Source organism: Gekko japonicus, unplaced genomic scaffold, assembly GCF_001447785.1.
Source record: "Gekko japonicus isolate JY-2015 unplaced genomic scaffold, Gekko_japonicus_V1.1 scaffold56, whole genome shotgun sequence".
NCBI lineage: Eukaryota > Metazoa > Chordata > Lepidosauria > Squamata > Gekkonidae > Gekko > Gekko japonicus.
In genome coordinates this window covers 1,739,943-1,753,457 of record NW_015169779.1, presented here as the reverse complement: position 1 = coordinate 1,753,457, position 13,515 = coordinate 1,739,943, and the positions used below count along the sequence as shown (strand labels likewise).

The following is a 13,515-nucleotide window of genomic DNA, read 5'->3' as shown; positions in this document are numbered from 1 at the left end:
AACACGGATCAACACCTGATAGCCAGAACAGCCTTTACATTGCACCTGTCCGGCTTTTAAACATTCCCGGCTAATGTAGCCACACCCACTGTACAAATACCAACCAATAAGGTTGTTCACATAAGGATCAATCATGGACGTTCCCGCTCAGGGAGCTTGCTGTGAAGTGATTGGCTTGTTACTTCCTGGGCTAGCAATACGATTGGATGTATTTGGATCCTAGCCCAGGATGAAGCTTAACATTGCTTTTCAATGAGATGTTTCACATACATTCCATGGCAGCTTTGGAATATACTATACCCATGTTTCCAATACGCCTCCCCACAAGACACGTCAGAGTCACCACAACCTTCCCCCTCACACACACACTTCTCTGACTTGTTTTTTTTTTTAACTTGAGCAAAGCGATTGCAGGCGCCCCAGTTGATGTGGAAATGGCTCCTTTTAAAAAGTTCGTCACGGGAACCGAGGGTCTGAAAGGTGCTTGTTCCCTGCAGCACAGAATCAGGCCCCCCCGTGGCACAGTTAAAAGGAGTTCCCAAATTGGGAACCCAGTCCACAAAATGGCAGTGCATCCCAGGGCAACCTCAAGAGACATCTATCTCATCTAGTTTGGCCTCAAGATGCATTTATATGTTCAGTGGTGTCATATATTCATCTGATTTCCAGCAGGAAAACCGGTTGAAGGAAAAGGGTTGCAATGGGTCCTCTCCCATGCTGGTCATCCCCTTTCAGTAGCAAAGCCGTTTTTGTAAAGAGAAAGAACAAATAAATGCTGCATCACAGAAATATACATAAAGGCGTCGTTTTGTCGAGCAAATGTGCAGCTATACAATGGGATTGTTCAGTTTGAGTATTTCTGTTCTTTGTTCTGTCCATCTCAGATACTTCCTTTTCCTTTCCCTGCTGCAGTCATCCACTGCCTCCTTCAAGCAGCACCCTCTGTATTGGGGACAGGTGGAGGTTTCTTAAATCAACTTGCATGTTGGTGAATAATCTCCCATGGGTAAACCGGGATGTCGTGTGTGATGACAGTTCCATCCGTTTACACAACACCGTGTCTCCATAGTCATGTATTTTAACACAGGTCCCTTTAAATACAAGCCTAATCATGAACGCACAGCTCAGTTCAGAGTCCCTAACCGTGATTAGCATTCACTGTGCTTTGTAGTCTGAACCCTGGTTCAGGCCCCAAACATGCGGGGAAATCTTGATTTAGCTTTGTCCCCTCAGGTGAATGCATAGGGAGGTGCAAGATGGATTGGCTTGTTGCTTTTCAGGGGAAGCTGGAGAAGTAAGGGGATTTTCTTAATCACAGGTGATGCAGACAAGGTATATGGTCAAGGCAAACGTCCCTGTCAGGCTATTGTGCTAATTCCGGAGGAATCAACATGTTAGTCTTTTGCAGTGAGAATATTTATTCCAGGATAAGCTTTTGTTAGTCAGCATCACTTCAGTTGCTGCTTCCACAATCAGTGAACACTCTGATGCATCTAATGCAGGCTTCCCAAGGGCAACTGGTGCCCACCAGATGTTTTTAGAAAGTGGGTGGGACAAGGAGGGGCTTTTGCCCAGCAGAGCTTCTGATTGGCCACTGGAGCCTGAGATATAATTGGCTGTGCAAACCAGTTGCTTTGGTGGCGGCAGCTGCTGCCGTAGCACGAGGACCATCATTGTATGACAGAAGATAAGCTGTGTATATGCAGGGAAGTATTTTTTACAGTACATTCATTTTAAAATGAATCCTGTCAGACAAAGCTTCTGCCTGAAATGTCGAAGAATTACAGTTATGCATGACCTCACTTCCTGAGGTTTTTGTAGTTGGTTCTGCCTCTTCGGGCAGCCATTTTGTGGTCCCTCCCACCATCCAGTGTCAGAATTCTAAAGGCTCAAAAAAGGTCGAGGATCCCGATCTCATGAAATGAATAGTAACTCAAAAATGTATGCTGGAATACATTTTGTTAGTCTTTCAGGTTCCATGGAACCCCTTTTTTATTTTCCTTCCAACCATCTTGGTTTGTAGCCAGTTCTTAGCCAGTTTTCATATTCTGACGTAGCCGTTAGTCATGTCTACACAGCACCTCTAGGAGCTCATAAAATGGCTTTAGAACATTCGTTTCATCTCCATCCACTAAACTTGAGTTTTGACCGTTGAAAACAGAACAATGGTGAAAAAGAGAGAGGCGATGACAGTTCAGAATATCTTGTGCTATTATTTCTCTGTCTAGACATCAAATTAATATTTATATAATAACTTTTCTCTCCTTCCCTTTTTTCCCCCCCTCTTGCTGCCTGAAGGCCTGAGCTACTCTGTCTCAGTGGGATTTGGGAGTAGGTTTTTCTTGACATGTGTATTTTTAGTAACTCATCTTAGCGGTGCATTAAATATTGTCACTGCATGTAAATAAATGGAAATGTTATCTGAATGCTTTTTTAAAATATCTGTCAGATTAAGATGTTGAGCTGGGTAAGTTGGATAGCCACAAGAGAAATAGAGAGCGCCATGTAAAATCCTCCTTAATTGGGGGAAAATGGTAATAAGGGAGAACGTGAAACTGTTCTTGATTTAATAATTGTAAGCTGTACGCAATGTGACTTGATTTTATTTATTTATTTATTTAATTTTTTTAAAGAATCAGATCAGCAGTAAGTCAAGAAATTCTATTCCCACTGACTTGTTGATTTTGATTGGGGTCAGCATGTAGGCTGCTTACTTATGTTTTATTTCTAGACTACTCTTACCTGTTTTCTTTCCTCGTCAAGTCACAGCCGACTTATATTGGCCCCGTAGGCTTTTCAAGGGAAGAGATATTCAGAGGTGGTTTGCCATGGCCTGCCTCTGAGACACAACCCTGGTATTCATGAACTCATGAAGCTGCCTTGTACTCAATCAGACCTTTGGTCCATCAAGGTCTGTACGGCCTACTCAGACTGGCAGCCGCTCTCCAGGATCTCAGGCAGAGGTCTGAGACGCTGGAGATCTGCTTCCAGTCTGAGTAGACAGTACAGACCTTGATGGACCAAAGGTGGTCTCCCATCCCAATACTTAATTGGGGCTGACTCTGCTTAGTTTCCAAGATCCAACGAGATCGGGCTAGCCTGGCTATCCGGGTCAGGTCTTCTATACTCCAAAATCAAGTGTGGTCATAGACATTAAACAGAGAATCTGGGTGTATCTGAGGAATTTCAGACAGGCAATATATTCCGGTTCAGGAACGGTTCCCAAACGGTTTCTGGTCTGAAATTTCAGACAGAACTGTTTTAGAACTGGTTCCCTAGCAGAATATATTTGTACTTTCACACAGAAACGCTTCTGTCCTGTTCAGGAAACGGGGCTGAACCGTTTTACCTGTAAACCACTTCCAAGTAGTCTTCAGTTTCTTCTCCTGAATCTGAAACGCTTCTCCCTGCCGTTTTTCGCCCACACGGGCAATCTCCGGCTGTTTTTTTTTTTTTAAGGTTTGCTTTAGAGCGCTATAGCCCTATAATGCTATAACAAAACAGCAAAACAGCATTATAGCAATCCCATTGGAATGTCTGGATTGTTGTGTTATAGCGCTATAGTGCTCTAAAGCAAACGTTTAAAAAAAAAGCCGGAGATCGCCCACGTGGGCAAAAAACAGCGGGAAAAAGTGGGAAAAAGCAGTGCAGTCTGAAATGGCAAACCACTTAAGATCCAGCTGTTTACCGGTAGAGGAAAGCCATGTGTGAAATGGCAGCACTATACCGGTTTACTCCACAATGGATCAAAAATGGCTTCAAACCGGCTTAAAAAGGGTAGTGTGAAATTCCTCACAGTCTCACCAAACTAAACTGGTCTAATAGTAGATCCATCTTTTCAAAGACCCCCAAGTCCGGTCATCATGAGGACGCAGAGGAGGGGGCTAAGGACTCTCTGTGAGTACAGTTCTCAGGATTCTGTGATGGAAGCCATGAAAGTCAAACTGGTATAAATCCGACCCCAGTTTGTAACTTAGATATGCCATTACAGCAGTTTTGCTTCTCTTACTTTGAGGTTGTAAACACCAGTGATGTCCGCACAGCACTTTCTCTGCAACCTCTGCCCCAGGACACCCAATCTTGTTGAGCTCTTGGATCTTTGAGAATGGGTAGTGGATGCTTCCACAAAATGGCTGCCTTGAGGGAAGGGGGCAAGGCCAGCCACCAAATGGCTGCCATGTGACCTGGGACCAGTCACAGCACGTTGAGATGTTCCGAGCCAAGTATCCTCTTGTAATGGAGGCAGCTGTTTCTGAATGGGAGATACCTCTTAGCAGGGCTATTTTTGGGCAGGAACGCACAGGAACGGAGTTCCGGCTGGCTCCCTAGTTGGCCATGCCCAGCAGGAACTCATTAGCATAATAGGCCACACCCAACAGCAGGAACTCATTAGGATTGGCTTCATTAGGGGTATATGGCCTAACATGCAAAGGAGTTCCTGTTAGAAAAAAAAGCTCTGGGTTTTGACAACAAACAAGGTAAACAGAATAAGAAGCAAAAGGTGGGTGTGACTGGATGACCACACTTCTGGTAACATGGGGATGTGGCCTAATATGCTAATGTGCTGTGCTGTCAAGGGTGTGGCCTAATATGCCAATGAGTGTCTGCTATTGGGTGTGGCCTATTATGCTAATGAGTTCCTGCTGGGCTTTTTCTACAAAAAAAAGCCCTGCCTCTTAGGCTCTTCAGAAACACTTTGTGTTCCTTTGAGGTGGAGGAAAGCCAGGACTGGCTGTTTGCTTTCAGGAAAAGGCCACAGGAAATCAATCAGTGGACACCCTGGTGCCCGTAAGCTCCACATTAGGGATCACTGCTCTACCCATTCCAGTGTTGCCATGATCGCCCTCATCACACTGCAGATAGCCACACCCACACCCAGCTTCCATGGGCAGGGTGAAGTTACTTGGGATGTGATTATGGTGATCAGTGTAATGAGAACTGTCAGAATTTCACAGTGGAGAAGTGGCTTCAGTAAGCAAGTGACACTAGTTGATTGGAACAACCTCACAGGCTCTCCGGTTTGGTTCTGGGCCCATTCAACGTACCGCTTTTGACCTTTAAAACCTTAAAGAGTTGAAGTCCAAAGTGCCTGGAAGGACTGTCTCCACCAATACGAACCAGTCCAAGACCTGAGACTGCCCCAGAACAAATATCTTAATGTGAGAACCCTCTATGTCAATGATAGGTTGGTGGGGATTGGCAAGTGGGCCGCCTTTTTGGTGGAGCCAGTTTGGTGTAGTGGTTAAGTGTGTGGACTCTAATCTGGGAGAACTGGGTTTGATTCCCCACTCCTCCACTTGCACCTGCTGGGTGATCTTGGGTCAGTCACAAGCTCTGGCACAGCTGTTCCTGAAAGAGCAGTTTGTGTCAGAGTACTCTCAGCCCCACCCACCTCACCGGGAGTCTGTTGTGGGGAGGGGAAGGGAAAGGAGTTTGTAAGCCGCTCTGAGACTCCAAGTGAAGGGCGGGGTATAAATCCAATCTCTTCTTCTCTTCTTCTTCTTAGTAATGTTTGAAGGTCTGTTGGGATTTCTGCCTAAGGTTTTAGATTTTGACTGTATATGTTGTGATTTCATAGGTAGATTTGGCAGAGGGGCGTTTCTTATATTAAGCTACTTTTGCATGTCATTTTAGGATATTTATACCCCACTTTTGCATTTATTGAATGCAAAAGTGGGGTATAAATGTCCTAAAATGAATTTTAATAAATGGCAACGTCACTAGAGGGGATGCAGTTTTTAGTAGCCCCTTTGTGACAAGTATAACATGTACATCCGAGGGACCCACCCTCGTCTGCAATGGCAGGAGGGGCTAAGTATTGGTGCCCAGGGCGAGCTGGGGGGGGGAGGGGATCCTGGGACGAAGCCCGGAAGCTCCATATAAAGATATCTGCTCTGCTTGGTCTCGGACAGGGAAGAGGGAGAAAGTGTCTGGGGAAGTCTGGGGGAAGGAAGAGGACCAGTGTGCCAGACCCCCCCCCCCTCCCAATTCTGAGGCTGGTGAATAAAAATACCTCTTTGGCAGCAGGACGGCAGAAAGCCGGGAGACCATCTCTGAGATGGGAGAGCCTCACACTGGGGTCGTGGTAGCCCTCTCTCTTGCGTTTGTAAAGCCTTTCATCTCTCCCCTTAGTTAATACTGCATTGCTTGGTGAATAAAAATACCTCTTTGGCAGCAGGACGGCAGAAAGCCGGGAGACCATCTCTGAGATGGGAGAGCCTCACACTGGGGTCGTGGTAGCCCTCTCTCTTGCGTTTGTAAAGCCTTTCATCTCTCCCCTTAGTTAATACTGCATTGCTTTATGTTCCTTTGTCCAGCCTTGGAAAGAAAAGGTGACATGTAGAAAGAATGAAATTTCTCATTGTTAAGTCTTTTGGGCCCCCAGTTTGTAGCCCCCCCCCCCCCCCCCCGTATTCTCTGTCCTGGAACAACATTTCCCTCCAGACCTGAGTTGAAGTGATCAAAACACGCCTTGCACACTAAAAACACAGAATCAAGGCAATAAAGGAGCAGTCCAGCTCTTGGCACTAGTCAACAAGTAATCTCCCCCTCCTGCCAGAACTGTGCCTTGATTTTAGATGATATTCCCCTCAGAGTCAAGGCAAGGGGTGTCTATGGAAGAGACAGAGGCACTACTAGAGATGTGAAGGCCCGGAAAAAAAACGGAAAAATTTGGAAAAAAACCATTTTTTTCCCAGAAGCCTTTTTTGTTTTTCTCTGAAAAATTGGAAAAATTGAAAAAAGGAAAAGAAAAGAAAAAAATTGATTATGGAATGTTTTATTTTAACATGATGAATAAAATATTTTAAGACAAGGTGTTCAAATATTTTCCAAATCATTTCTAAAATATATATATATTATGGTATCAGATTGATCTAATTTCTGTGCACTGAGGACAAGCAAGTCCTAGGTTACAAACTGAACTCTCCAATGCAAGAACAAGATGCATTTCTTCCTTTAGGAGGTGCTATTGTCATGAGAAAAGAAAAAGGTTTCAGTTTTGTTTTTGCATGTGGGCGGGTATTCTGTTTGTAATAACTGTTTGGATACACTATATTTTTAATATGCTAGTTGTGATAATTTCATGCCAAGTAAAAATGTCCATAGTCATATTTTATGTTCCTAAAGTAACAGAATGACTTTCAATCTAGAAAAGACAAAAGAAGTGCTAATGTAGCATTTTGTTCAATTTTTCCGAAAATTTCCGTTTTTTTCCGGGGGAAAACGGTTTTTTTCCTGAGCTTCAACATTTCCGGAAATTTTACATCTCTAGGCACTACACTGTTGGTGTGGGAGCTGCTTTCTCATGGCTGCTTCCCAGCATTGGAGTAATATGAGGACCTCTTTTGCTACAGTGGGAGTTGAGAGGATGTGGGTACTTATTGTGGGGGGAGAGACTTTGTCATTGCGCAGTGACGTCACTTCCGTCATGACCCAGAAGCACCATCATCACACTGGGTGGGTGGGTGGGGAGTGCTCTAGCACTCACCTCAAAACTCTGAGGTTTCTGAGCAAGTCCTAGACTAGAGTGTCACCCCGGTGCAATGCCAGGGCTTCTGGGTCGTGCCAGAAATGATGTCATTTCCCCCCCACCCAAATTTGCCTGTGTGCTTCCTCCTGCTCGCCAACCAGAGGAACGTTGGTGGGCACTGGCAACAATTGCCAGGAGTTTGCCCACCATTAGCAGGCATATGGTAAGCCTAGCTACTCTCCAGTCCATAAAGAGCCAGTTTGGTGTCGTGGTTAAGTGCGTGGACTCTAATCTGGGAGAACCGGGTTTGATTCCCCACTCCTCCACTTGCAGCTGCTGGATGACCTTGGGCAAGCCATAGCTCTGATAAGAGCTGTTCTTGAAAAGAGCCGTTTCTGTCAGAGCTCTCTCAGCCTCACTTACCTCACAGGGTGTCTGTTGTGGGGAGGGGAAGGGAAAGGAGTTTGTAAGCCCCTCTGAGACTCCCTTGGGTAGTGAAGGGCGGGGTATAAATCCAATCTCTTCTTCTTCATTACTGCCACAGGGAACAGCTACAGTACAAGCCCCTCACATTATTAAACTGTGACAGCTCCCTTGAAGCCAGAGCAGGGCCAGAGAGAGGGGGCGGAAGGGATGCATGATGCTTCAGAATACTTGACAACTAGAACCAGTAGAACAGCTCGCCAACCATACAAGCAATGCTTGTAACAGATTACTGATCCCCAACATGGCACCTGTGGTCCCTTGTGGTGGCCGCTGAGGTATTTGCTGGCGTCCACTTGCTGGCTTTCCAGCAGGACAGGTTGCTTCAGAACACTTGACAACTAGAACCAGTAGAACAGCTCGCCAACCATACAAGCAATGCTTGTAACAGATTACTGATCCCCAACATGGCACCTGTGGTCTCTTGTGGTGGCCGTTGAGGTATTTGCTGGCGTCCACTTCCTGGCTTTCCAGTAGGACAGGATGCTTCAGAATACTTGACAACTAGAACCAGTAGAACAGCTCGCCAACCACACAAGCAATGCTTGTAACAGATTACTGATCCCCAACATGGCACCTGTGGTCTCTTGTGGTGGCCGTTGAGGTATTTGCTGGCGTCCACTTCCTGGCTTTCCAAAGCAAAGAGCCCGTCCTGGTTTTCTTCCACTCCACTGTAGCAAGAGGTACTTCAGAAGACCCAAGCATGGGAGGACGCTTGGCTGGAAACGTCCCACCATTTTGTTAATCCCTCCCCGTGGCAGCCAGTTTTGTCATAGGTCTCGCCTCTCTTGGCAACCATTTTGTGTTGGTGTCCACCCCCTTTTCTCAGGGCTCAAGAAGTTCAGGAGTCCTGTAGCAGAGCCGCAGTATTGCTTAGTTTAAAAAGAAAAATAGCCGCTTTAGGAGAGGGGTGTTCGGAGCAGGACAGGGAAGGAGAGGTGCAGAGTCCTTTTCCTTTTGGCGCTTTCCCCCCTTGCCAGGTCCCAGTCATGTTTTGAGTTACAAACGGCACTGGGGCTCTCTTTCCCATGTCTTTGTTTTGTGTGGTTAGCTCCTCACAAAGTGAAGCTGCGGCCCGCGTGCTTGTTTTTCCTCTGAAAACTTTCCCTCTTTTGACAGAAGGTCCCCTTCCATCCCTCCCTTTCCCTCCTGCTTCTAACAAAATTTTCTTATGCCCAGGGAAATTTATCTTGGCCAAATAGCGTTTGTTAGTGACAGGCCTATAATTTCTGCACGTTGTGAAACCCGCACGGAATCTTCTCCCTTCCAGTGTGACGTTGTTTTAATTTGATTTTGATAGCAGCAACAAGGGGGAGCTGTTAGATATGAAGCCGGGAGAGGCTGCACTTTTTAAAATACCGCCACGGCCAAAAAGCCATTAGCAACGGCATTCTTGACTTCTCCTCAGCTAGCGCCTACAGAACCATTCTGATCAACACTCTGTAGACGCTTAATTGTTTCTCGACCAGAAGGCTTATGGCTATGTTTTCAGAAGTGACGCGTGATGGTTTATGAGCTTTCAAAATGAGACATGCTGAAAGGAGTTGATTCTTCCCCCCCCCCCAGGCCAAATGTCAATATGTACTGAAAAAAGGGCTCCTTAAGGGTGTCTCAAGCTAGAAGCACAACCTTTTTAATCTTGTGTCAGAAATCTCAGCCCATCACGTTAACAAGAGAGAAAAACAACATGCCTTATGTAATGAAAGTGGTTTATATATAATTCTATAGATATTTCTCATTATTTGGATGCTGGATCCAAGGAAATGGGCTGTAGTTATTCCTGTAACTCCATGATTTAGAAATCTACATAGTGATTCTAAAAGATAGCCTGGCATCATTATTATCAAGAGCTGGGGTGGTGAAGTGGTTAAGAGCGGTGGACTCTGATCTGGAGAGCCAGGTTTGATTCCCCCCTCGTCCTCCACATGAAGCCTGCTGGGTGACCTTGGGCCAGTCACAGTTCTCTCTGAACTCTCTCAGCCCCACCTACCTCACAAAGAAGAGAATATGAATGTAAGCTGCTCTGAGACTCCTTGAGGTAGAGGAAAACAGGGTGTAAAAACTTTTTCTTATTGTTTCTGTATCACGATTGGTGGGAGGAGGTGAAGAGAGTGTAGCTTGCCTAACACCACCCACTGGGTTCATAGGTGTGCTAAGCCTTGCCCTTGAAATTCCTAATTTATGCTCATTTCTCTGCTGCGCTGGTAGCTTCAGTTTGCTAATGGTATTCGTTTGTTGGGGTGTCCCTTGTCAAATCTAGTGAATTTGTCATTCCTGATGATTTCTAGAATCTTATCTTATTCTAGACAGATAGGATCTACTTAGAGCCTCTTCAGATATAGTTGATTGTACTCATTGACTTACTTATTTGAGAATGAAATAAAACATTGGCGTTTCTGCCAACCAAATACTTTTACAGTCGAATCGACCACACACAAAAAATAAATCTAAAATATCTTTCTGTCTCTGGAATTTTGTTACATGGATAGCATATTGGATCCCTTTAAAATGAAACTGGAACTGTCATTGGAAGAAAATCTGGGTTTGAATCCAGATTTGATTCAGTTAGCTATTTTGTGATTTCATGGGGAGGGCTTGAAAGCTACACAGGCAAAATATCAACAGCGAGGAGTCCATGGTGGGTCTTCCTCAGGGTACAAGGAATTAAAGTATTATCTACATTAATGTTACACATTAGCCTGAAAATATTTGTCTCATTTTGGTCCAGTGGCAATAGAGTACATCTGGCCGGATAATTTTCTTCTGCCAAATGAGGAGACCAGATGTGTTGGTACAAAATGTACTCTTTGGGTCTGATACTGTTCAACTGTCATACATTTTGGCTTGTAATCTAACTCTGCCGTTGATGTTGCCTCACGGCGCTGTAGAGAATAGCCAGTGATGTACTCCTGCTGTGTGAAATGTTGCATTAGAGAATGTCCCAGGCATGTGCCAGTGAGTTAATTATTTCTGTATCCTCCTAAATTGCAGGTGGCAAAGATACGATCACATTCAGTGATGCTGCTCTTCCCGTCATCCAAAGGTCTCAGTCACCCTTGTTAACTTTCACTGATAAGCCGCAAGAGAAGAAAGGAGGTAAACAGTCGGGGTCATCGTGGGGAGCACACGGTGTAGGTTGGTTCCTCACTTGGGCCATAGAGTAGACTGCATCAGAGAGGCCAGCGTCTCAGTGGTTCTGAAGCTGTCTGCATTATTTCATTTCTGTGTCATTAAGGTCATGCACAAAGCCTGTTACTGCTGCGTCTCCTGTGCCAGCACGATTCCACGCAGACACTGGGGCATTGCTTACATGGGTGGAGCTATACTACAGGCTCCTCCCATGTGGTTATGTTACCGTAGCAGCATGGGAAAGAACCAGGGCTATTTTGGGGCAGGAACGGAGTTCCGGCTGGCTCCTGAGTTGACCACGCCCAGCAGGAACTCATTAGCATAATAGGCCACACCTAACAGCAGACACTCATTAGGATTGGCTACATTAGGGGTGTGTGGCCTAACATGCAAAGAAGTTCCTGCTACAATAACAGCCCAGGGTTTTGACAACAAAGTAAACAGAATAAGAAGCAAAAGGTGGGTGTGGTTGGATGACATATGGGGTGTGGCCTAATATGCTAATGAGCTGTGCTATCAGGGGTGTGGTCTAATATGCTAATGAGTGCTGCTGGGTGTGGCCTATTATGCTAATGAGTTCCTGCTGGGCTTCTACTACCCAAAAAGCCCTGGAAAGAACCAGATGGCAGGCTTTCTCATATTTACCAGCTTAATGTAGGAAGTGTGCAGGGAAGACCCATGTGCAATCAGCTCGTCGGCAAAGGTGGTAGATTTATGGTTATACCACTTCAGAATCGAAACGGAGAGTTGGTGAACAACACTCCGCCATGTTGAGAATTCTGTCCCCGTATTTTAATAGCAGTGGGAAAGCTTCCCAAATTCAGCAGTGAATTCAGAACTGCTGCAGGGGACCGATTCAGATCAGGACTGCAGCATGGGGGGAAGGGGGGACTCTTGCATCCCCCCCACACACACTGTTTTCCTGACCAAGCCCAGCCCAGTGGGTGTTATTAGCTTACGTGTGCGGCCCACCACAGGGCCTTTTCGGGTCAGAAAATGAGGCAGAGGGAGAAGTAAGAGCTCCTCATCTCCCAGCACCACGGTCCCGATCTGAATCAGGTCCCTGCAATACTTCCAAATTGAGCTGAAGAACTTGTGTCTCTGCAAGTGGTGATCACATAGAGGATGTAATATGTAGTTTGGACCTTAGTGTAGCCCTGTCCCTGATCATTGCTAATTTGCTACGTGCAGGGAATTTTCTTACTAGGGAGCCCATTCTGTACGGCTCTTGTTGGAAGTGCTACTGTCCAAAATTGACTGATTCTAAATAAATGTGCTGCCCAAGTGTATAGGTCGTGCTCCTCTGAGCGTCTTTTATAAGCGGAAGGCTCCTTCTGCCAGAAGAAAACACCTCTGCTAGTGGAACAGATCTGTAGGATCCAGCAGTCTAGTGGTCTGCCATCCGCTGGAGGCTACAGCCCAGTTCTGTTAGATTTTAAATATCAACATTGTCATGAAGATAAAGTTTTGCAATTTAGACAGGGCAAAAGATATGTAGGAATTGATAGGAAAGAAATAATATGTACAATGGTGGGGCCGAGGAACAATGGCCACACTGAATACCCCCACCCCACTTCCTTAGCAACCACAGGTGCTGCAACTCTTCCAGCACCTGAGCTTCCACCAGACATGGGCCCGTGTTTTCAGGAACATCTTGCCATGAGGACTAGAAACAAACATTCTCTAGTAGTGGCCACTTGGTATGACTGCAGTTCTGTCGATACTTAATACTAAGCTTCTTAGTCTGCTGTATTAATCAGACTTCATTTAGGAGTGAATCCTATTTGGGTGAGTGGGCCTTGCTGCTGAGTGAAGATAGGGTTGGTCTGTAAGAGCAGCTGTTTCCTTCACCTCTGCGTTTCATTATACTGGGATCTGAACCCAAATCTCTTCCCCCTCCTTATTGTTGGTCTGTCTCCAGTTACTGCATCAATGCACCTTTCTTGCTTGTATGTTTGTCCTCTGGGTAATTATGAGCTAAGGTTGGGGGCCATGTTCCCTCTAAGCTGAGTTAGTGTTAGCTAGCTCACAGTTTTTTAGCCTCCGGCTCACGCATTTTTGTCTTAGCTCAGGAAGGAGGGCTCCAGAGCAGACTAATTTGTGCAGCAGCCGAATCACTCGGTGTAGTGGTTTGGTGTAGTGGTTAAGTGTGTGGACTCTAATCTGGGAGAAGTGGGTTTGATTCCTCACTCCTCCACATGCACCTGGCTGGATGACCTTGGGCAAGCCATAGTTCTGATAAGAGCTGTCCTTGAAAAACAGCAGTTTCTGTCAAGAGCTCTCTCAGCCCCACCTACCTCCCAGGGTGTCTGTTGTGGGGAGGGGAAGGGAAAGGAGTTTGTAAGCCGCTCTGAAACACCTTTGGGTAGTGAAGGGCGGGGTATAAATCTAATCTCCTCCTCCTCCTCCTCCTCCTCCACCTCCTCCTCCTC

General features: G+C 45.8%; 1 protein-coding gene across 3 annotated transcripts in view; it reads left to right on the top strand.

The window, feature by feature from the left end:
• The window catches only part of CCDC149 (coiled-coil domain containing 149), a 109,911-nt gene that overhangs the window by 83,053 nt on the left and 13,343 nt on the right, over positions 1–13,515 (top strand). For all 3 annotated transcript variants that reach the window (XM_015416751.1, XM_015416752.1, XM_015416750.1), the window contains exon 11: positions 10,946–11,050. In XM_015416751.1, coding sequence (XP_015272237.1) covers positions 10,946–11,050 — 105 coding nt within the window. The remainder of the gene's footprint in view (positions 1–10,945; positions 11,051–13,515) is intronic.